At 46.6% G+C, this 22,561-nt stretch overlaps 2 protein-coding genes across 2 annotated transcripts; one reads left to right on the top strand and one right to left on the bottom strand.

Annotated features, from left to right (window-relative positions):
• Positions 1–344: 344 nt before the first annotated feature.
• On the bottom strand, positions 345–5,900 carry NDUFB8 (NADH:ubiquinone oxidoreductase subunit B8). Its single transcript, XM_005888109.3, has 5 exons — positions 5,742–5,900; positions 5,354–5,480; positions 3,795–3,894; positions 3,044–3,199; positions 345–531 (listed from the first exon to the last, which is right to left on the bottom strand). Exons 1-5 carry the CDS (start codon positions 5,824–5,826, stop codon positions 439–441), a joined length of 561 nt encoding a protein of 186 aa, XP_005888171.1. The 5' UTR covers positions 5,827–5,900; the 3' UTR covers positions 345–438.
• Positions 5,901–8,128: 2,228 nt separating this feature from the next.
• Positions 8,129–18,725, top strand: HIF1AN (hypoxia inducible factor 1 subunit alpha inhibitor). Its single transcript, XM_005888108.3, has 8 exons — positions 8,129–8,323; positions 8,585–8,835; positions 11,548–11,696; positions 14,195–14,340; positions 15,131–15,237; positions 15,651–15,714; positions 15,943–16,053; positions 16,902–18,725. Exons 1-8 carry the CDS (start codon positions 8,147–8,149, stop codon positions 16,944–16,946), a joined length of 1,050 nt encoding a protein of 349 aa, XP_005888170.1. The 5' UTR covers positions 8,129–8,146; the 3' UTR covers positions 16,947–18,725.
• The last annotated feature ends 3,836 nt before the right edge of the window (positions 18,726–22,561 follow it).

Genomic DNA, 22,561 nt, shown 5'->3' with positions numbered 1-22,561 from the left:
AATGGGGAGCTACCCGTAACTACCTGCTGCACAACTGGAACCCTCAACTACCTTTCCCAGCGAAATTAACAAATCAACATCCTCTTATGCTTCAGTTCAGTTTAGTCACTCTGTCATGTCTGACTCTTTGCAACCCCATGGACTGCAGCATGCCAGGCCTCCCTGTCCATCACCGACTCCCGGAGTCTACCTAAACTCGTGTCCATTGAGTCAGTGATGCCATCTAACCATCTCATCTTCTGTTGTCCCCTTCTCCTCCTGCCCTCAATCTTTCCCAGCATCAGGGTCTTTTCAAATGAGTTATGCTTAAGCAGTAGCTATTCCCAGAGGAAATGAGGCACAGATACCACAGCACTAAGTTTTATTAGGGATTTCATTAAAGTTAAATTTCTAGGATTGAAGGAGTCAGTTAGGGAACACAAAGCTCATGAAGCCTCCTCAGATCTCATAGTGAACCACTGGCTCAGGTTCTTTGTTGGGATCGCCGCCTCGTTCCAGGTACAGATTATTGTAAGGATACTGCTTTGGCCCCTAAGGAGAAAACACAGGTCAGCAAGAACAACATGTATCCAGCCAACACCTGGCTACAGCCTACCCTGAGCGAAGAATCACACACAGTAAACAGGTACACAGTAGCTTCTGGTGAGACCCAGCTGGGCCAGAACAGCAGGGACAGCACTCTTTTTCCCAGCTCAGCCCAAGGCAGTGAGAAAGCCTAGACTGTAAGAGAAGTGGTGCCGAGAGAGAGAGAGAGAGAGAGAGAGAGAGGGGGAGAGAGGGGAGAGAGGAGGAGAGAGGGGGAGAGAGGGGGAGAGGGAGAGAGAGGGGGGGAGGGAGAGAGAGGAGAGAGGGAGAGAGGGAGAGAGGGAGAGAGGGAGAGAGGGAGAGAGGGAGAGAGGGAGAGAGGGAGTGTGTGTGTGTGTGTGTAAGAGAAGGGGTGCCTACAGAGAGAGAGTGTGTATAAGTGAAAGGGTGCCTACAGAGGTAGGGGGAGAGAGAGAGAGTGTGTGTGTGTGTGTAAGAGAAGTGGTGCCTACAGTATATGTGTGTGTGAGAGAGAGAGAAAGAGGAGGGAGAGGGAGGGAGAGAGAGAAAGGGAGAGCATGAGGGAAGCTTTCTAAATGAGATGATGCATCCATCCATCCCACTCTCTCGGGGTCGAGACAGACTCAATCTCCTTTAAGTCACTCAGCCTCTAATGGCTCCACCACTAAAGTGGCCTAGCAAATGAGGCGTGCAGGAGCAGCAGTGGGGTGAGCACAGAGGAAACGTGGCTTGGACGTGCTTTAGGGGCTGCTGGCTTTACCAACAAACAGCTGTCAGAGAACAGCTCAAGGGGAGGAGAAAAGGGTGATGTGCTTACAGAATTGAAAAATGGAAGAGCCACACTGCATTTCTTGCTCTCCTGAAGTGAAGTTAGTGCTCACACCAGCCCTATGTGCACTCTCCAGCCTGGGGCCCCTGGGGCTCGGTAGGAAGGCTTGTGTCCATGCACAGACATGCGCGCTACCGTTAGGACATTGCCTATCTCAGCAGAGGCAGCACTGTGCAGCCAACTGGAGACACAGCAGCCTCCCGCTTTTAGTACCTTTCTCACAGTCCACCCTGTAGACTATTCCCAGGTTAATCTTTTAAAAACCTAGGCATCATTACAGCATTCTTCTGTTCAAAATCCCAACATGGCTCCCTGCTTCCTAGAGGCAGGCCAAGTCATCAATGTATTCCCAACCCTTAGCACCTTCTGTACCTGGTACATGACAGGAGCTTCATAAACATTTATTCAACTAATGCATTACTATACCATCAAGTCCACATCCCTCAGCCACGCAATAAAAGGTGCCCAACCAAACTGATCAAATGCACTTCACAATATTTCTAACACAGCAGTTTCCACACCTGATTTCCCAGCACATCAAAATTACCTGGGAACTTGTTAAATATTGATTGTAGAACCCCACTGTGGAGTTACTGAATTAGGCTCTCCAAGAGCTAAGGAATCTGACTTTTTAGCAGTTCCCCAGGTGCAGCTGGTTGTCTGAGAGCTATTTATAAACCTATTCCACTCCAGCTAACTCATTGTCCTCTTCCTCCATTCTGTTTTCTTCCCCCAAATGTTCTCTTCAACTTCTCTCCATCATCTAAACATATATGTTTTAGCATCTAGCATAATCCTCCCTAACAGCACAAGCACATATATTCACTACACACATATATACACAAAACCTGTGCCAAATTCCTATGTATGTTCCAATGTTGCTCACGTCACATATCTAAATTTTCTTATCCGAATTAAATGTCCTCAAAGCTAGACAGTATATTTTCATTCTTCTTTTAGTTTATTTAAGTATAGTTGATTTACAATGTTTGTTAATTTCTGCTGTACAGCAAAGTGATTCAGTTATGTGTTAACTGAATCAATCAGTTAACTTTTTCATATTCTTTTCCATTATGCTTTATCACAGGATATTGAATATAGTTCCCTGTGCTTTATAATAGGACCTTGTTGTTTATCCATTCTATTTATACTAGTTTGCATCTGCTAATCCCAAATTCTCAATCCATCCCTTCCCCACCCCCTTCCTGGCAACAAGTCTGTTCTATACAGACAGTATATTTGCTGTGTCCTTCATGTTCTTTAAATTAACTGTCCATGCTTGTAGTAAACATTTAATTGCTTCCTATAGAAAATGCCCTTCACACCAATAAAGGATAAGCTTTCAACTTGAGATTCCTGGACTCTACCTTAAAAGATCACTTGCTGAAATACGGTGGTAAGTACAGTTCTCCAAATGGCAACTCTAAAGACTAGCTGGCTTCTTCATTCTCATTCCTCATCTAGTCCTACATAGTTTCTTCTCACTCAGACTGACCCAAGATACAGGCAAAAGCTGTGCTCTGGTACTTATTCCAGGCCAGTAGCTAATAGCTAAGGCCCTCTATAGGCCTCACCAGGAAGCCAAGCTTGGTATCGGGTAGATCTCTACTCCAGAGACTGCATTCCCTCAGGAAAGTGTGCCTGAGGGAGCACTCATCAGATACTCACCACAGGCTGGTAGGCGGGGTAAGTTTCCCCTACCCAAAACATGAACAGCATGAAGGCGACGAAGCCGAAGAGGTGCTTACACATGAGGTTCCAATTAACAGGAGTCGGGGACGTGTCCACACGGTTCCTGATATACATGTCCAGGTCCCAGTGCATCTGAGACAGAAAGGCAGATCACCGTCACATACTGCTCTTCCTGCAAAAGGCAGGCAGTCCAGAGTGATTAGAGCCTCAAACAAGACTTGAAAGGCATTCTCTTGCCCTGGGCAATATTCTGAGAGCCACATCTGAGATACTCTGGCCCACAGGACTGGATGCTGGCTTATGTCTGGGTTTGGTTGATCAGACACAGTCCCAATCATGAACATTCACAACTCAAGAGCTTCAATTATTCTCTGAAGTCCTTTACACACACACACACAGGGAACCTCAGATCTCAGAGCACTTGATCCTGCTTCCTTGGGCAGAAAAACCTTAGTGTTGTTGATGTTTAGTCGCTAAGTCATGTCCGACTCTTTGTGACCCATGGGCTGTCCATGGGGTTCTCCCAGCAAGAATGCTGGAGTGGGATGCCGTGTCCTTCTTCAGGGGATTTTCCTGGATCAGGGATCAAACCTATGTCTCCTGCAGTGGCAAGCAGATTCTTCACCACTGAGCCACAGGAAAGCCCACCTGGGCAGAAAAGTGCCATCTGATCTACAGAAGACATACGGAAAAGGAAGAAAGGGCAAATGGGACATGGTTCTCTCACCGGTTCACCCCAGTTCAACCGCAGGTCTGGGTGGTCCCAGTCATACCATGGATCCCTCTCCTGCTGTGAGCGGTCAGGCAGTTTCGGATAGTCACCATACCTGAGAGACAGCAAGAACTTCTGGACACGGCTTTGAGAGCCTCCGACAATGCACAGCCTTCTCATCTCTGAGATGAGAAACCAAGTGACAAGATAATGGCCTCCCCCTAAGGACAGAGGAACTAACCTTCCAATCAAGATCTCAGTGTTTTCCTGTGGTGCACATATTGAGAAATGTTGGGTTAAAGGGCTGCTGGTAAATATCCCAAATATCCCCCCAGAAAGACTGTGGCAATTTACATTCCTACAAATGGTACAAAAGAGATTAATTTTCCTGAATGCTTTCCAGTATCAAAATTATTGTTAATAAAATATTTGCTATTTTGTTTTATTAAATCTCAATTTTTACTCACTAAGCACAGCACTAACTGCAGAAGTCCAAATTGTTATTAAAAATTCATGTCAAACTCCGAAACATTATTTAACATATGTAAGCTTTTCTTATCTTCTTTCAACAAAAAGAAAAAAAGTCACACCATGTTATAATGTTAGCAATGGAAGGGAATTTGACAATCAATCACTCTGTTTTCCTCAGTAGACAGAAAAAGAGACTGAAGTTTAGAGTCTGAACCTAAGGTTGCCCAGTTAACTGGAATAAAAACAAAAAGGTACAGATGAGAGAAGCACTCTTCCTAGCAACTGTGTTTCTCAGCCACAAAATTGACACACATCTCGAAGCCTCAAACACCGTATGGGTGTGATAGGCTGGATTTTTCACCAACAAGTCCAGGTTCAACTTATACAGACTGCTACGGAGGCTGCTCTTGTCCACAACACAATAAAAGTCATAGGAAATGATGACAACTAGACATGTGTCACAGAAAGTGATTGGAAAACAACAAGACGAATAGGAGCTGCTGAAATCACCGCTGAAAGAGTGATGCTAGGGAGAAAATGAGGATGACAGTAATCAATTCAGGTAATTAACCACAGAGATGGTGTGGGGGAAAATCATCAACTGGAGCAAGAGTTAGCCATTTAACCTTTTAAAGTTGCTAAGATTTCCAAAACGCTAACAGCAACGATTAAAAAAGAGAAATATACACATATTAAGACACAGTACTCTATCTACAAATAAGGTTCTCATGACAGCAGTCCAGCTCCAGCCTGGTCACGTGCCTGGATGACACCACCTGAGCCCAGCAGATGCTCAATCTAAATGAAACCTTGCGCTCTGGATGGACCAAGGAAGGTTCCCGCTATTCAGGGGTCCTCAGGGGAGCTATTAAAAACCTCAGCTTCCTCATCTGAGAAAACAGCCTGAGCCAAGGAGAAAATTAAAGTCCTCTCGTCTGCAGCTGCTCACCCTTCCCCTCCCACCTCTCTCCACCGAGAAAAGCACCCACACCACTGACTCTGAGGGGTCACGAAAAGGTTCGGGGAAAAGGGTCAGAGTAGAGCCACCCACCCAGTCCGAACTTCTCCCATTACTACCCGGGTGCGAGCAGACCCTATCTCACCCCGTGCCATCATCTGGGTACGGCTCGTAGTCTTCCACCCGCATATTATACTTCTTGGCGGCGGCAGCCCGTTCTTCTGGGGTCTTGGGATAGGGTCCCGGGAGCATGTCCTTGGTAATGTGGGAGGCTGGAGGGCAGACGAGGGCAGGTCAGAAGCGACCTCATTTTTCCTGCCACTCTAAAGGCTTCAGGCTTCAAGGTCAGAGCCCGAGGCTTCGAGGGACCAGCAGACCTTCCTTCTGTTTTTGTGGATATCCCAACTCCACCTCCGCCCTTCCCCGGACTCGGCGGCCGTGGTACCCCACCAAATCCACCCTGCGCCCAACACAATAAACCTCAGGCACTCCCCCCTGCCACCCACACTGAGGCCTCGACCGTTCTAGCGGACCTGTCCGTGCACCCAGCGGCACCACGTTTCGGGCTGCCTTTTGCAGCCATCGGACTCCCAGGACCCCCGCCCTGGCCGCCGCCATCTTCACCTTCTTTCAGTTTCACCCCGCACATGCGCAAAGACCTTGTCACGGCGGCTGAGCCGGGCCAAACGCGGTTAGGGAGAAAAGTGTTAAAGGTTCACTAAGGGCGGGGCTTAAACGGTGCTGGGAAGCCAGACGGAAGGTCCGCGGATCTGTAGAGGCTGAGAGGCAGGGAGGAAAGGACAGAAAAACAAGCGGGTCACTGCTTTGACATTTCTGATTGTTGAGTCCCATTTCTCCCTCTGCTGACTCAGATGCATCCCGGAATAGCGGGCACTCGGAATCTGAGTATCTTGGGTGGACAGCTGACTCGCCTCCCCCAGGACCTGTATAAATAAAATGAGCCTGTTTAATTTCTTTTTTAGGGCTTCCCTTATAGCTCAGTCAGTAAAGAATCTGCCTGCAATAAAGGAGACTCGGGTTCAATTCCTGGGTCCGGAAGATCCGCTGGAGAAGGAAATGGCCACCCACTCCAGCGTTACTGCCCGGAGAATCCCATGGACAGAGGAGCCTGGCAGGCTACAGTCCATGGGGTCACAAGAGTCGGACACGACTTAGCGACTAAAGAGAGAGAATCTCTTCTCTGACTGCTTGCCTTGTTCCTCTCCTTCAGTGGCACTTCCTCTTTACATATTCAAACGTGATCATTCTTCAAATTTAGTGCTTGGTTTTGTTTGTTCATGTTTTGTTTTCCACATTAATTTTTCCTTCAGTTAGAGTAATTTTTTTCTTCACTTAGAGGCACGATGCAACACATAAATTGGCCACAAACCGGTTGTTTTGTTTCAGCCGCGCGGCTGGGGGAATCCCAATTTCTCGACTGGGCACTGAATCCGCACCCTTGGCCTTGAAAATCGAGAAGTCCCAACCACTGGACCACCAGGGAATTACCCCCCGCCCCATAAACGGTTCTTCAGTTTCAGTCCCGTGTTTACATCCGAATGTCTCAGTTACCTCAACCCAACAAATATAAAATCAGTCCTATTATTTGAACCCGCCTCAGATTTACTACGGAGAAGGCGATGGCACCCCACTCCAGTACTCTTGCCTGGAAAATCCCATGGACGGAGGAGCATGGTAGGCTGCAGTTCATAGGGTCGCGAAGAGTCGGACACGACTGATCGACTTCCCTTTCACTTTTCGCTTTCATGCATCGGAGAAGGAAATGGCAACCCACTCCAGTGTTCTTGCCTGGAGAATCCCAGGGACAGGGGAGCCTGGTGGGCTGCCGTCTATGGGGTCACACAGAGTCGGACACGACTGAAGCGACTTAGCAGCAGCAGCAGCAGCCCAACAAAAGAATGGGAGGGGCATTATTGTTCGAATATGAATGTTTTTATTTACACAAGTATGATTTGCATAATTTACAGTATATACATGCACATATTTCCAGGAACTTTTAGGGTGATTACTGTTTTGGAGTAGAATCCATTATTATAGACATTCGCAAATATATATCAGAGCAATAAAAATTGATACATACTCTTCAGTATATGAAATTTGGGGGAGAATTATAGCAACTTGCCTTCTTGCAAATGAGCAACTAATTGATGTTCAGAATGGTGGGATGACATCTGCACTCGATCAACAGCAAACCCTGATCTAATTCAGTCGAGAAACAGAGTTGGACTAAGAAAAAAATGCCTTTTAAGTAGGTGAGATAGCAGAGAAATCAAATGGTGCCGAGCAAAAAAAAAGAAAAAGAGAAAACGCCTTTTATTTCGGAATTCAAGTTGCCATATATTTTTTTGCAGAGGACTTCAGATGAAACTTTGCTCAACATCTATGTATTGGACAACTGCTTTTCCTTCTGACTTCCTTAGGTGGGTCAATTTTGTGTCTCTCCCCATCTGTTAGGGTAAAATTTAATGCCTCACCAGAGGATGAGATGGTTGGATGGCATCACCGACTCGATGGACGTGAGTCTGAGTGAACTCTGGGAGTTGGTGATGGACAGGGAGGCCTGGCGTGCTGCGATTCATGGGGTCACAAAGAGTCGGACACGACTGAGCGACTGAACTGAACTGAAACTTGCCTTCTTCTTTGCCTGTTGTGTAGGCCTGGACGCACTGAGCAATAATATTTTATGAACTGGTTAGCCCAAATGATTACCCGTGTTCAGTGAAGTAATTGTCTAGTCCTAGGTCTACAGTGTAGAGCTATCGGTTACCATTAGGAGGCACTCCCCAAGGGCTCGGGCCGGCGTTCTTAGCGTCTCTGGGCCGCTCACTCTTGCCGCCTATCTCTATGGTTTCCGTTGTATTTTTCTCCGGAATAGGCGCAGCTTCCGCTTCCGGTGGGGCCGTCCCTAGCGGTAGAGATGGCGGCGACTGCAACGGAGGCCGCGTCCTCGGCCTCTGCAGAACCCCGGGAAGAGGCTGAAGGCCCTGGCCCCGCCTGGGATGAGTCCCAACTGCGCAGTTACACCTTCCCGACCCGGCCCATCCCGCGTCTGAGTCAAAGCGACCCCCGGGCGGAGGAGCTTATCGAGAATGAGGTAGGGGGCGGAGCCGCTTTCGAAGTTGGAGGGGGAAGGGACCAGGTTGGGAGGAGAGGTCAAAGGGGAGTGGTGGTAGAAGGGAGGGACCCGCTGGGCTGTGGACAAGGGCCTAAGCGGGGATGGAGAGGGAAGCAAGGAGAAATGGAACTTGCGGGGTTCATGCTAGTTAACAGAAGTTATTTTGAAGTTGGAAAATAATTGTAATCTTGGGACAAGAACCCACCAGCTCCTTGGGACAACTTGATTTTTTCCATTTAGGAGCCTGTGGTGCTGACGGACACAAATCTTGTGTATCCTGCACTAAAATGGGACCTTGAATACCTGCAAGAAAATATTGGCAACGGTGACTTCTCCGTGTACAGTGCCAGCACCCACAAGTTCTTGTACTATGATGAGAAGAAGATGGCTAATTTCCAGAACTTTAAGCCAAGGTCCAACAGGGAAGAAATGAAATTTCATGAGTTTGTTGAGAAACTGCAGGATATACAGCAGCGAGGTGGTGAAGAGAGGTAAGTTCCAAGATCATGGCTTTTTCTATTGAATCTAGGGCATCCATTTTTCTTTCCTGTATTTATTTGGGGCTGAATTTTTTAGCTTGAGGGATGATGGAATGACTAGACTTGAAGTGTGACTTTCAAATTTGTTGTTTTCATAAAGTGAGAGTCACACTTGCCTAGCAGAGTCTGGTAGGTGAATGAAATGAGTGGAGGTTTGGGTGAAAGCTATGATGAAGCTGAAGGCATATGCCCTGTTCAGAGTGAGAAGTCATTACTTAACTCTTGTTTCCATTTTGGAGTGCAGCCCCAGGGTTGCCAGATAGTCTGATCCCACCCCTCCCTGCCCCACTCCAGCCCCGAGAAGCTAGAAATCAGGATTTCCATTTTAAAACATTTTTAAGCTTTAAGTGTGGGCAGCTAATTCAAATTTTTTAAAATGCTGCCAGAGGCCAGTTTAAAACATCAGTGAATTTCCTGAGACTGCAGGTTTGCAGCCTTTGTCCTAAAATATTTGAATGGGGGCAGCACAGGCTGAAAAGTTGAATAGGTGAGGGTAGGGAGAATATTGATGTTCTGCATTGTATTGACAATAGCAAACACAGGACACCCACACACATAGGGGAGTGACTTACCTCTCCCTTTTAACTCTCTTTATGAGGACCTTCTCTTACGTAGTTCTCAGACAGCATCCAGTCCTGCTTTAACTTTGCTCCTGGGGAATTGCTGTCACTGAGTACTTGATGGTGACTGACTATCTCCATCTCACATTTGGTGCCCAACCCTGGGCTTTTCTTCAGTTTCCAGCCCCATTTGTCTTTCAGACTCTGTTAGTAGTATGTGGCAGAGTGAAAGGATTTGAAATACCCACCTCCTTCCCCTCCCCCCCTTTTTTTGTTTTCCTAACTCTTAGCTATTGTCATAATGTTGGGACTTTTACCAAAAGAGTTTCCAGAATCTGAACTACAATAGATTCGTTCTTTATGTCTTATAGAGACTGTTGCAGTTGAATCCGTTCGTGCATTAATGTCCTCAAATTTACCACAGTGTGCACTGATGCACGCACAAACACACACACACAACCAACATTGAGAAGAAAGATTGATTTGAATGATGCTGGTGGAGTGTAAATCTGTTGGGTGAACATATGCTCTAGAATGAGCTTGAGATAAGATATGAGTCTTTTGATTTCCCAGTCATTTTAAGGTTCTTGTTTCCCACAGTGAGAACATTTTGCCTAAATGTGAGCTAGGAGTGTAGTCTGTACCTTATGGATGACTTAAGGAAAATTTCTTTACTGTTTGCAGATTTTCCCCTACAGGCTGACTTTAGCACCAACTAACCCCATTGTATAATGATGCAGGTTGTTATGATTCTGAGGTAAAGGGATCCTCTTTGAGCTGTTTTGAGTATTTACTGTTAAGGTTTCAGAGGAATTGTTTAGATTCCTGTTTGGGAAGTGTTTCTGACTCTTTGAGAGTTACTTGAGAAATATTTGTATGAATATACGTACTTCATAATCTCTGGGGAGCATTCCAAGGTTGTATTCAAGTCCTGAGGGTTCCATGTCCCCACACAGGTAGCTCTCTTCAAGTTAGCAAGATTTTTAATTAGGGTTGCTTTAAACATCATGGTTATCATCAGGCACTGAGATACCTTTGAGCCTTTTGAAATAATGTTCTCAGCACCATTACTTTTTTTCCTTCATGTTTGCCGCCTAAATAATATTTCTTTGGGGACTTGAGCAACTGTGTTTGGGTTTTCATATGTATTAAGTAATTTCTTACCTTCCTCAGGCGTCTTAGGGGCCCTGAGTCTGCAGAAAGCTTAGTGAGGTTTCTTCCTTCAGCTCCAGATGGCTGCTATAGATAGGTGGCTGAATCAGTTAAGATAAACTAGGCTTCATTCCAGGACTCAGCAATGTGAAGCAACAAAGGTTTATTTTTCACACATGCTACATGTCCATCTCAGGTCACCTGGAGGCTCTGCTCTTAGGTCATCTTTTCCACTTTGGGACCTAGATCGCTCCAGCAGTTGCTATCTGAAACTTTGCAGTTGCTGTGGCAGAGGGAAAGTAATGTGGTGGTAATGTGTTCTGGTTCTTAAAGTTTGGAAGCAGCACCAGTCACTTCTGTGGACAGCTTGGTGGCCAAAGAAGTTAAATAAGGAAGCCTTACTTGAAGGAGGTGCAGAAGAATAACTCTCACAAGGAGGGAATATGATCTGCCACAATGGCTGTTGGAGGCCAAAGGAGACCTCTCAGGCCCTGAGAGTTTCTGGAACAGGCTGAATCATTATTCTAGGGTTCCTAGTGGGCTGCCATCTCTGGGGTTACACAGAGTTGGACACGACTGAAGCCACTTAGCAGCAGTAGCACCAGCAGCATGGGTAGGCTTTGAGGAATCTATGAAATTAAATGAAAGTTCGGTGTATGAGCATTTTTATGGGGAACCTCCCTTGGGTACTTTTTTCCCCTCTTAGATTCATGAAAGATTCATAATGTGACCCAGAAAAGCCAAGAATCACTTCTTTAAAATACAAAATTTGATGTTGAACAGAGCTCAAAGAAGGATAGGAGAGGATTCAGCTCTGTGAGAGTCCCATGACTGCAGCTGTTTTTGTTAGAAATGTTGGTGTGGGCTTGGGTTTGAATTTCCAGGTGTAGGGAGGCCATGCCACAGACAGTGTGTACATGCACTAATCGGATTTTCTTTTTGGGGAACATAGGTTGTATCTACAGCAAACACTCAATGATACTGTGGGCAGGAAGATTGTCATGGACTTCTTGGGTTTTAACTGGAACTGGATTAATAAGCAACAGGGAAAGCGTGGCTGGGGGCAGCTGACCTCTAACCTGCTGCTTATCGGCATGGAAGGTAAGAAATCTTTCAGAAAGCAGCACGACTTGGGGTCACATGAACTGATTTCTAATCCTTTCCCACCACTTACTCGATCCATGACTTTAAACAAGTCATGTAACTTTCTTAAGCCTCAGTCTCCTCATTTGTAAAACAGACACGGTAATACCTTAAAATTGACTATGAAGGTTCAATGAGATTAATATATGTTACATGTTTAAAATAGCTTCAGGTACTCTAAAAAGAAAGTTCCCTTTTCCCTTCTTCAGCTGCTTTGTGAATACATATACTCAGTTACTGGAGATCTCTCTAAAATTCTGCTGTTTTCTGTTGGATATGTCTGCAGATTTTTATCCTAGTAGAAGAAAAATATTTTTCCAATATAAATTGAACTTATCTTTTGAACAGATAATATATTTTGGGGGTTAAATTCAAAAGGTATAAATAGGTATGTAGTAATAAATCTCTCTTACACTCCAGTTTCCCAGCCTCTCAGTTTCCATCCCTCCCTGGAGGCACCAAATGTTGTTAGCTGCTTCTGTATCCTGCTAGAGGATTTTACACGTATATAAGCAAATACTTGAATACTACTTTTTTTTTTTTTTTATTAAAAAGAGACACCTTTAAACTCCAGTGAGGAGAAAGAAAGCTACTTACCAACCAGGGTCATTGTGTCAATTCTGTCACTAGCTCAGTGCCGGCTCCTAGTAGAGGTCCTTAGTAAATGGTGAGTAAATTGAGTTGAACAAGGAAGCGGAGTAATGACTCATTATCAGTCACCACCAGGCTCTGGAGTCTCTTCTTCCCCTTTGATTGTCTTTTCTCCAGATTTGTATCTTTTACCACTAGTATTAATGAAAGCTTCTAGTATTGCAGCTAATGAATTGTCCCTTAGCCTGCCCCTTTGAAGCCAACTCTTGGTTGACCTACCAGGAGCCAGTTCTTGTTTACTTGACTCTGAATTTGTATGTTGCCTTTCTATCCTGTAGTAGAGGGCAAGGAAGTAGATCCAGCAGGCAGAGACGAGAGAACAAGTCTTCTTCAGGGATGCACATGGACTCTGCACCTAGTAAAGTGGCTGTCTTGGCCCACTCAGGCAGACTGGGGAATGTTTTCTAAACTCCATGCCTTGCAGAGGGCCTTTGAGCTCTTAAGGACTGTGCAGAGAAACAGTGGGGCTCTTTATAACTGTCAGATGCAGCCCCAGTTATAAAGAGGAGCATGCATACACAAGGGCAGATAATTCAAGATGGCATTTTAGATAATTTGCATTATTCGGTGTACGCAACACTCTTCAGGAATTTGTTATGTCCCCCTGCCCCCACGAGAATCAACAGCTCCAGTGTTGATCTAAAGAAGTGTTGCAGTCCAACAGGTGTGTTGAAGTGGGAGCAAAGGTTGAGAATCTTTGAGCTCCAGAAAGTGTTAGTCACTCAGTTGTGTCCGACTCTTTGCAACCCTATGGGCAGTAGCCCACCAGGTTCCTCTATCCGTGGAATTCTTCAAGCAAAATTACTGGAGTGGGTAGCCATCCCCTTCTCCAGGGGATTTTCCTGACCTAGGGATTGAACCCGCATCTTCTGCATTGCAGGCAGATTCTTTACTGTCTAAGCCACCAGGAAAATCCCTGGTGAGCTCCAGAAGAGCTACCCAAAGTAAGTACATATATACAACTTAAAATGACTGGTTAACTGCATCAAAGAAGAGCATGCATGCATTGCTGATACCATCATTTCAACTGTTTCTAACTCTTCCTCATGTTTCCCTTGAGTTTGTGCCATTGTCAAGAGTTCAAGTGCAAGTTCCCTCTAGCTGTCTGAAAGTAGACCATCCCTGTGAAACCTTCTATAAGCCAAGATGATGTAAAACAAAGAAGCAGTTATCCTAGGGCACATCTTGCTAACGGATGCACAAAGTAAATAGAGAGAAAGCACAGATGCTCACACAATCAGAGCTGTCGTGGCTTGATGCTGAGTGTAGTTTCTAGGGGAGGAGGTTGGCAGTGCTACTCTTACTGCTCGTGCTCACTGCCTCTGTAATGGCTCACTCCAGAGCAAACTCTGAGTGATACTTCTGCCTTTTTCTTTGTAAAAATGAAAATTCTCTTTGAATTTCTTTCAGTTAGCAAAATAGGTGTAAATATAGGTCTCCTGTAAAAGCAAAGTGATATAAAGCGAACTTCTGAAAAGCAGGGCATAGCTGTATGGAGTGTATTTTGTCATGCTTGTATCATTTTGATGTGCAGTTGTATACAGTAAGGGCAGCAGCTGTCATATAAGGAAGTCTATTCTGCTGATTGATGGTGAACCCTTAGCCAGCGATGTTTGCTACTAGACCTATCACCTATTAAAAGTGTAACACCTAATTGAATGAGAGTTGTGATTATAGTCTCCCTGATTTTGATTTGGACCCTTTTGCTGAGGGGGCAGACTAGGTTTCTCTGTAACACTGAAGCCTGTGTTCCATCCTGTGCAGTAGAGCTACTGTCTTGAATAAGAATGTCTTTTTTCCTACAGGAAATGTGACACCTGCTCACTATGATGAGCAACAGAACTTCTTTGCTCAGATAAAAGGCCACAAGCGATGCATTTTGTTCCCTCCGGATCAGTTTGAGTGCCTCTACCCGTATCCTGTTCACCATCCCTGTGACAGACAGAGCCAGGTGAGCTTGCGTGATCCGAGGAGGGTATAGAACTCCTTAGAGATCCAAGATGGGCATGGGTCCCCCTTCTCTGTGGCAGTATGCCAGGTTTCGATAAACTCAGAGGACAGTTTCACAATGTAGCTTACGTATTCCTGGCCCCTGTGGTGGTCCCCAGATGGTCCGGGCAAAGCCCTCACTGATGCTGGTGGGCTCTAGTTATTCTATTTGATTGGATTATAAATTCATGAAACAAAATGTGTATGTCTCCATTAGATTTTATGATTGTTTACTTTTGTCACAGATGCTACTTTTTGATAAAGAGAAGGATGAATAGAATTGAGATATGTCACTTAAGGTCTTTTCTGGATCTCAGTGAGGTATGTAGTTGACTTTGTGGCCAACCAGAGAGCTCCTCTTCTTCCTTGAGGAGAAAGCTGCTTAGCTGCCTTGTGTAGGAGTCTTTGCTGGTTCGAATATGTGTTTGGGAGAAAGTTTCTGAAAGTTCGGCTGAAAGATGAGTCCTAATTCCTCAAATCTGCAGGCCATGAGTAGGTTTCTGACCTGTAAACCTTGATGATTGGCTTTTGACCTCAGGATCACGAGGCCTAGTATTCATTTAGCATTCAGCAGTGCCCATCTTCTTATGTCATTCTCTGGGAGAGTTTGCGTATGTTTAATGTGTGTTGTGTCTTTTGCTGGATTAAAAAAAATAATTCTCAAGACTTTTTAAGGGATCTTTCTTGATTACCAAAGTAACAGATAAAAATTTGGTGATTGACTGATTTTTTTTTCCTCTTGAACCTCTCAGGTGGACTTTGACAATCCTGACTACGAGAGGTTTCCCAATTTCCAGAACGTGGTTGGTTACGAAACAGTGGTTGGCCCCGGTGATGTTCTTTACATCCCAATGTACTGGTGAGGACGGGGCTAGACTGGGGGCTTCTGGGGAGCTTTCTTTCCCATTCCCTGGAAAGCCTTATCCATGTCACTTCTTTTGAGTTGTGGCAGGATTGGACTTAATGTGATGTACAGGAAGGTTGGCATATCCGGATGATGAGCGTACTTAACCCGGGGGAAATGATAACATTGTTTCTACACAAGATAACAGTTCCTCTGGTCCAAAGAGGCCCCAGAGGCTTGAGGCTTGGCTCTTTGGTATTTGAAGACCAAACACCACTCCCTTTAGCTCCAGGGTGTGTTTGATAGGATGAGTGTGAAGATACTGTTTTCCTTATATAGGACAGCTATATAAGGACTTCCTAGTTTCAGAGAAACCATCCCTCTGAAAAGTACTGGTGGCAAACAGCAACCTGTTTGTTTTCTTGCAGGTGGCATCACATAGAGTCATTACTAAATGGGGGGATAACCATCACTGTGAACTTCTGGTATAAGGTGACTATGGTTTTTTGTTCTAGATGGGAGTGGGGTGAGGTAGGTGTGATGAATTATTTGGGGGTGGGGCAGGGAGGTTGGCTGTCTCTGGAAGTGATTGCCGGGTCTTTGGGGGAGATGAAGAGGGTTGGGGTTGAACTGGGTTTCTTAAGAGAGGATGGTGCTTGGTATAGTGCATGACACTGAAGCCTGCTAAAGACATTTCCTGAGCTGCTGCTTCCTTTGCAGGGGGCCCCAACTCCTAAGAGAATTGAATATCCTCTCAAAGCCCATCAGAAAGTGGCCATAATGAGAAACATTGAGAAGATGCTTGGAGAGGCCTTGGGGAACCCACAAGAGGTATGTGGCTGCCCCAAAGTGGTACTCCTGTGACTCTGGGCAGAGTGACCAGGGAAAGTCAGGGTTGGTGTCATGTTCTCTGTAGCTCGTCTGTTTCAGTATCTGTTGTCCTCTCTCTTCATAGAGGTTATGGATATGTTCAGAAAATTCTAATTTTTTGGTGAGAGCTGGGCTTGACTGGCAGATCAATTATAATCTGTTCCATGCTAGTAGTAATGTTCCTCATGGGGCTTGTGTGCCAGCTGGGGACCCCTGAGGGGATTCTTCTGGAACAGAAAGCGAGCAGTAAAGCATCTTCTCGCATGCTCCCAGCTGTGCCAAGGCTGCTCTAGGTAATGTTGAGACCTGCTTCCCACCCAGGTGTGCCAGTGGCCCATTGCATAAATGGGGGAGATTGGTATTTGTGATGCTCTTTACCTCTGTCCTGTGGATAGCCTGTGCGTCCATAGCACCTGTGGGGAGAGAGCACCAGCCCCAACTGCAAGTGATCCTTTCAGGATAAAGAAGCATTTAAGATTCTTAAGACACATTTACGAAACACGCAGATAGACACTCTGAGGTGTCTGGGGAGTGTTAGCTCCTCTGACCGTCTGTCTGTCAGTTTGGTGCTGCTTATGTGTATAGGGTGTTGTGATAGGGAAAGTAATCCAGCATGGACCCAGAGGAGGGGACCATGCCCCAGAATACTGGGTTGACCTCCAAGAAGAGAGTTGATTAGAGGGTTTACAAGATTGAACGAAAGCCTTGTCCTTGCCCTTGGCTGGACGTTGATGTCTCCAGACACACCCCATCCTGCTCTGGGGCTAGAGGACAGACAGTTCTGACTGGCTCCCCATGTCTTTCCACAGGTGGGGCCCTTGTTGAACACAATGATCAAGGGCCGATACAACTAGCCTGCCAGGAGTCAAGGCCTCCTGCCAGGTGACTGCTAGCCCGTCCACACCGCTTCATTGATGAGGACAGGAGACTCCAAGCGCTAGTATTGCACGCTGCACTTAATGGACTGGACTCTTGCCATGGCCCTGGAGGCAGGTGTTTGGGGCAAGGCAGGGTGGTTGGCACTCCACTCCCATTCGGAGGGACTTCTTACCCTTGCCTCTGTGCCCCAGCACCTTCCCTCTCTGCCCCTCAAGTCCTGCATTCAGTGTGTGGAGTCCCCAGCTGCTGGTTGTCATCATGTCTGTGTGTTGGTCTGTCAACCTCGGGGTGTGTGTGCGTGTGTGTGCCTGCATACGCGTGTATGTGTTTCTTCCTCACTCCCTCCTTCTGGGTCAGGATGCCACTTCTGGCTCTCAGCTCTGTCTCCTGCAACCTCAGTGCCTCAGCCTGAGAGAGAGGAGATGCTCTTGGATGCCCCCACATCTGGGCTCCAGGGCCACAGCTGTCCTGTCCGTGAGGTCAGTCTGCCCCCTCCCAGTTTTTACAGAGTGAGGCTCTAGGCTGGTAGGAACACTACGGGACTCTAATGGGAGAGAGAGGGAGGGGGAGGCTTCCCTCTGAGAGCCTCAGTAGCTTCCTCGGAGAGCGAATTAGGCAGGGTTCCAACTTGGACCTTCAAGCTCAAGCCATACACAGAAAAGCACCTTGGGACAAAGGAACCAAGGATTGTGCAAAACGTCCAAATTACAGGAGTTTTTACATACAGCTGCTTTCTTTCAGCACCAGCTCTTGCTCTCTGTCCTGGGTGCCAGGGGAGTCCTCCAGCAGTGGCTTCTGTAGGTTCTAAGGGTGCAGGCCTCTTGGGGATATGTGTGTGTGCATGTGTCTACACTGGCCTGCCTCTCTGCTGACCAAGTTTCTACTGCTTAACCTTGTCCAGTGGAGCATGCAGCGGGAACTCCAAGGCAATACTGCCTGAGCTGGTCTAAAGCTTTTAAACTCATTTTTAGCCATTGGATGTTTGTCAGGCCTCACTGCAACAACCTGCCTGAGACCGACTGGCTAGAGCCTCCAGATCCTACGACCCTCCCTGCCCAGGCCAAGTCCTCGGCTACGTCTATGGAGCTTCCTGGCACAAGTAGACTAAGTGGGGTCAAGCTGAGGCAGCTAACTCACCACCTGTCATCCACCTCATGGCAAGGGCAGAAATGTAGCCTTGCCTCTTGAAGCCAGCACCTCTGCCAGACCCCACTGTAATGTTCCACAAACACCTTCAGAAGTCAGGGCAACTGGTGGAGCATGGAGTGGAATTCCTTTTCTGTTCATAGTTACTTGTGGGAACCACTCTCAGGGCTGCAGCTCACAGCTGGGTCACTGGGCACTGCACAACTCAAAGGGCTCGTGTGGTGAAAGTGGGGCCCTTGGAATCGGCAGTGTGGGAGCCCTGCGTCCTGTCGCCTCCACTCCCATCTAGACGCGCCTTCTCTCTGGAAGGAAAAAGGACTTGGAAGTCTCTGGGTTCATTTTTTTCCTTTTTTTTTTTTTTTGCCAAAGGTTTACTTCCAGTGTCTGAGCTGTGGCTCTCACCCCCAGAGCTCAGTTTATAGTTAACAGCGCACTGATGGACTGAGAGGATGCGCGTGTGTGTGCATGACCGCACCTGTGTGTATTCTGGGGTGGGGTGTTTATTTTTAGTACCCCATGCTGGGGTTCTCTGATGCAGTGTGGGTGTTCAAACACGGTACCTTCTAAAGTGTAGTTCTTTTAAATATAGCCAATGCTGGAAAATGTGACCGCAGTGGTCTCCATCCCTCCATCTCTTTTGGGAAAAAGGAACGCAGCAAAGAAAACAGGACAGAGGAAGGATAAATTGATCACATTCACATTTTGAAATACAGCACATTCTTTTCATTCTCCTCAGCATGTCTGCAGCCTTCCTGGCTCATTCCTCAAAGATGTGGGTGCTGGCTTGGTCCTCTCAGCTGATCGTCTCTGGGTGCTGTGCCCACCCATGTCTGACCAAGGTGGAGGGGCCTTCACAGGTTGGGTCCTGATTCTTGGGTAATACAACAGGGACCCCTGACTATTAAGACACCTAATGTCAAGTGCTTTTGTCTTTGTTCCTCACTGTCCTGCAAGGTAGGTATTTTCATTTTACAGCTCAAGAGTAAGTGATTGGTGGCAATCAGGATTCCAACCTAGTACTATTTGGCTACAAAGCCCCTGCTGTGCTTCTCTAGAAAACTGTTGATTCTCCTACTGTACCTCCTCTAAACTACAGGCCTTGCTCAGATCTCACCCACTGGGCAGTATCTAGTACAGACAGGCTTAGCCCAAAAGAATACAGCTCAGGGTAAAAGCTCTTCTGGGCTCCAGCAAACACTTCTTGGGGAAAATGCCAGGAAGCCATACTATGGAGTTAAAAGAGTTCTGAAATGAGTTACAGGGAAACAGTTCTGGATCCCATTGATGACGTGTATGTCCTTGAATAGGTCCGGTCACTTCTCCCAGCGTGCTTGTGCACGTGGAGCATTGAAGATCTAGGTCTGGAAGTTCACTGAGAACTGTAATTCATGTTCTGCTGCCTGCATTTTCCCTGATGAAAAGATTGAGGCCCTTCCCTTCACATAGCTAGGCTAGGGCTGTTCAGGCAAAAATTCTGCTTGTTGCAGAGGAAGCGTCTCTGCCCTATTGCTTAACACCTATCCTAACTAGCAGCATGAGGGCAGACACAAGAAGGAAAGGTGGGCGTTTGGGCTTGTATAGAGGTCAGCCATGTTGCATGCTCCTATTTTTCAACCAGCAGGTACAGAGGAAACTACTCTCTCGTGAAGTCTAATATTTGTTGGGGGGTTGGAGTTGGGGGATGGAGGAGGGGCTGTTCTGGGCATCAGTTGAGCAGATGCCCAGGATGCCTGGGGGAGACCAGCTTCTCCTACAAATCAGAGCTCTAAATTACAAGGTTTTTACCAACACGAACAGTTGGGGGAAGTCGTCTGCTCTCATTTGCGTAATGGTTTCTGTCACTGGTGATTAGACACAGGATGAAGGAAAAGAAATTTGACAATTAGGAATGAGCAATCATTAATCTGAATCTGTTAGGAGACAGAGAGGGAAGGATCCTTATCAATGGCCAACCCAATGTGACGAGACCCTCCCTCTGTCCCGCAGAGACTCTTGGGCCACATACCCTTTCATTGTTTCCTCCACAGGCTGAGCTGTTATTTCTTAACAAAGGCTGGGTGGGCCCCTTCCCCAGGCTGAGGTAGATACAGGAACAGACATCTAGAGCTGACAAGGAGTGTCAAAGAGTGTCAAACGCAAGCGATAGGGCAAAGAATAGCAATAGAATGGTTTTGACATGTGTTTCTTGTTTGTGGAAAATGTTTTTGTAATCAACACTACAGATACCCCACCTATGACAAGAATTTGTTAGATTCCAACACCGAAGGATGTGGAGAAAACCTGCTCTTTTATCCTCCCGGAGCCTCTCTAGTTGGAGAGGAAAGCACACGAAATACCCAGAGGTTATGAAGCCATGTGTCATGCACCCTGTGAGGACAAGATTAGAGGCTGTTGAGAGAGGAAGAAGATGAGTGGAGAGCAAAGCTCAACCTCCAGGCTCCTCCTGGTGCTTGGGCTCATCAGGGAGCACGCTTCACCCTGGGCCTTCCCCCTCACATATCATTGCGGCTGTAGTTACGTGGAAGGCCCTGATGTGTGAGCAGGTGACGAGATGAACTAACAGGCTGAGTATTAAAGTGTGAAGAGTCCCTACTTGGATCTTATGTCTCCATGTCACCTTGTCTCTCATCCTTCTGATTCTTCGAAGATCATGGACAGTATTTGCATCAGTTGTTATTTCTCAGTTTTGTGACTTACATGTTGGTGGTTCCTTAGGTCAGAGGCTTCCTCAGGGATTGGAGGCAGGGATGGCAGAGTTGGTGGTTCGTTGTCTCCTTAGAGTGGGAACTTCCTGTGGATAGGACTCTCTCTCCCCTTGGTAACTTCCCTACCTCTGGGTCTTCTACCGTTCAAAATCCAATGCAGAGGTCAGTAGGACTGCAAAGAGGGGTCCTCAGTGGTCAGTTTTACCCAAACAAGTTGGATATAGGGATACACCTAAGAAATGCTTGTAGACTTCCAGACGCCCTGGCCTTTCTGCCCGTGTCATCTTCCCTTTTCCTGGTACCTCTGGTGCTTCCATCCAGCCCCAGCCCGCTTCTCTGGTATCCTCTCAAATTGCCTGCTCTAAAGAGATATTCCAGCTTCCTTTTCCAGAGTACCCCTTCCCCCAGTTTCTCCTACTTGTCCTCTCCCTGCCTAGTCTCTCCAGCAGCCCCGTCACCAAGGTCCTTTTTGTAAACAGTCACTTTCGCAGAAGGTCCCTGGCTGAGGTGTTTGGATTGACTTTCTCTAGGGTCCCTTCATCTTCCGTTTCTGGTCTGCAGTAGTTTTGTGTACCTGTTGTGTACCTGCTCTGTTCTCTTGCCATCCAGTCCTTAGTCATGTCTGCACATCCTGGTTTGGCTTTGCTCACTCTGGGAGCCCTTTCTGCTAGTCTTCAGCCAGTTCCATTCAATCCTCATAGGGTTTAGGGTCCTCTTCAGAGCCCTGCCGAGCACTTTTGGTGTTATTCTGGGGGACAAAGCCTCACACGTGGGCAGCCTTGAGTCCCAAGGGCCTGTGGTTAGTGAGACCTCCAGTGAGGAGTGAGAGGAGGGAATCCAGAGTCATGGACAGTGGAGGACCAGTGAGAGAGATTGAGCAGGAGACTCCCCAGGAGTAGAGTCAGCTGAGCCTGGCAAGCCTGGAGGGAGGAACTGAAGTTTGTGCTTCTGTCTACATGCATTGGTGTGCCTCGGGGTCCGGCAGTTGAGGTTTGGTGGGTGTTCTGCGAATGTCCCCCGATTTCTCTCAGGTATCTTTGGTGATGCTCCGAGTCGCCAAATTGGCTCACTTCTGCGTTTCAGTGTTTGCTGAAAGGGAGAAGCACACTGAGTAGTCATGTGTTAGGAATGGAGGGTCTTAAACAAGAAAGACCCTGGAAGCCAGGGTAGCAGGAGACAGGGTTCCAGTGGTCAGCTTATATAACCAGACTGTCACTTCACTCCTCCAGGTGTATAGTACAATAGCTGGTTAGAGGAATTTAAAAAAAAAATTGGGCCTTGCCTTCCCCATCTAAATCTGGTCTTCAGGTGATGTTTTAGGAAGGAGCATGTATCCTTTAACTTCCAGCGAGAAACAGCGTAACAATCTAGTGTAGCGTATAAAAGCATGGGTTTGGGAATCAGATGTATTTGGTTCAGATCTCTAGTTCTGCTACCTTCCGGCTGGGCTGGATCTTATTGATTGAGTAGACCTTTGTGAGCCTCAAGTTTCCTCAACTATAATGATACCTGTGTAGGGAGAGGGAGTGGGTGTTGAAAATATCTACCTCAGGGCTGATGAATCGATGGATACAATGTTTGTAAAGCTTTAGCACAGGGCCTGGCAAGCACTTAATAAATGGCTGTGGTAGTTGTGGTTGTATTTTTTTAATGTGACTTATTCAGAAACTCAATTTTAGTGATACCTTCACTCAAGAAAAGTGTAAGGAAGAATAAATTATGCTGGAGAAGTTCATATT

This window comes from Bos mutus, chromosome 26 (genome assembly GCF_027580195.1).
Source record: "Bos mutus isolate GX-2022 chromosome 26, NWIPB_WYAK_1.1, whole genome shotgun sequence".
NCBI lineage: Eukaryota > Metazoa > Chordata > Mammalia > Artiodactyla > Bovidae > Bos > Bos mutus.
This window is presented reverse-complemented; position numbering and strand designations above follow the sequence as displayed.

Excerpts from the sequence above, each read along its gene's own strand:
- HIF1AN (XM_005888108.3), top strand. The coding sequence starts at position 8,147 with ATGGCGGCGACTGCAACGGAGGCCGCGTCCTCGGCCTCTGCAGAACCC. Across the intron at positions 11,697-14,194 it reads GCTGCTTATCGGCATGGAAG|GAAATGTGACACCTGCTCAC; the intron begins GTAAGAAATCTT and ends TTTTTCCTACAG. Across the intron at positions 15,238-15,650 it reads CTTTACATCCCAATGTACTG|GTGGCATCACATAGAGTCAT; the intron begins GTGAGGACGGGG and ends GTTTTCTTGCAG.
- NDUFB8 (XM_005888109.3), bottom strand. The coding sequence starts at position 5,826 with ATGGCGGCGGCCAGGGCGGGGGTCCTGGGAGTCCGATGGCTGCAAAAG. Across the intron at positions 5,481-5,741 it reads GCCGCTGGGTGCACGGACAG|CCTCCCACATTACCAAGGAC; the intron begins GTCCGCTAGAAC and ends TCTGCCCTCCAG. Across the intron at positions 532-3,043 it reads ACCCCGCCTACCAGCCTGTG|GGGCCAAAGCAGTATCCTTA; the intron begins GTGAGTATCTGA and ends TTTTCTCCTTAG.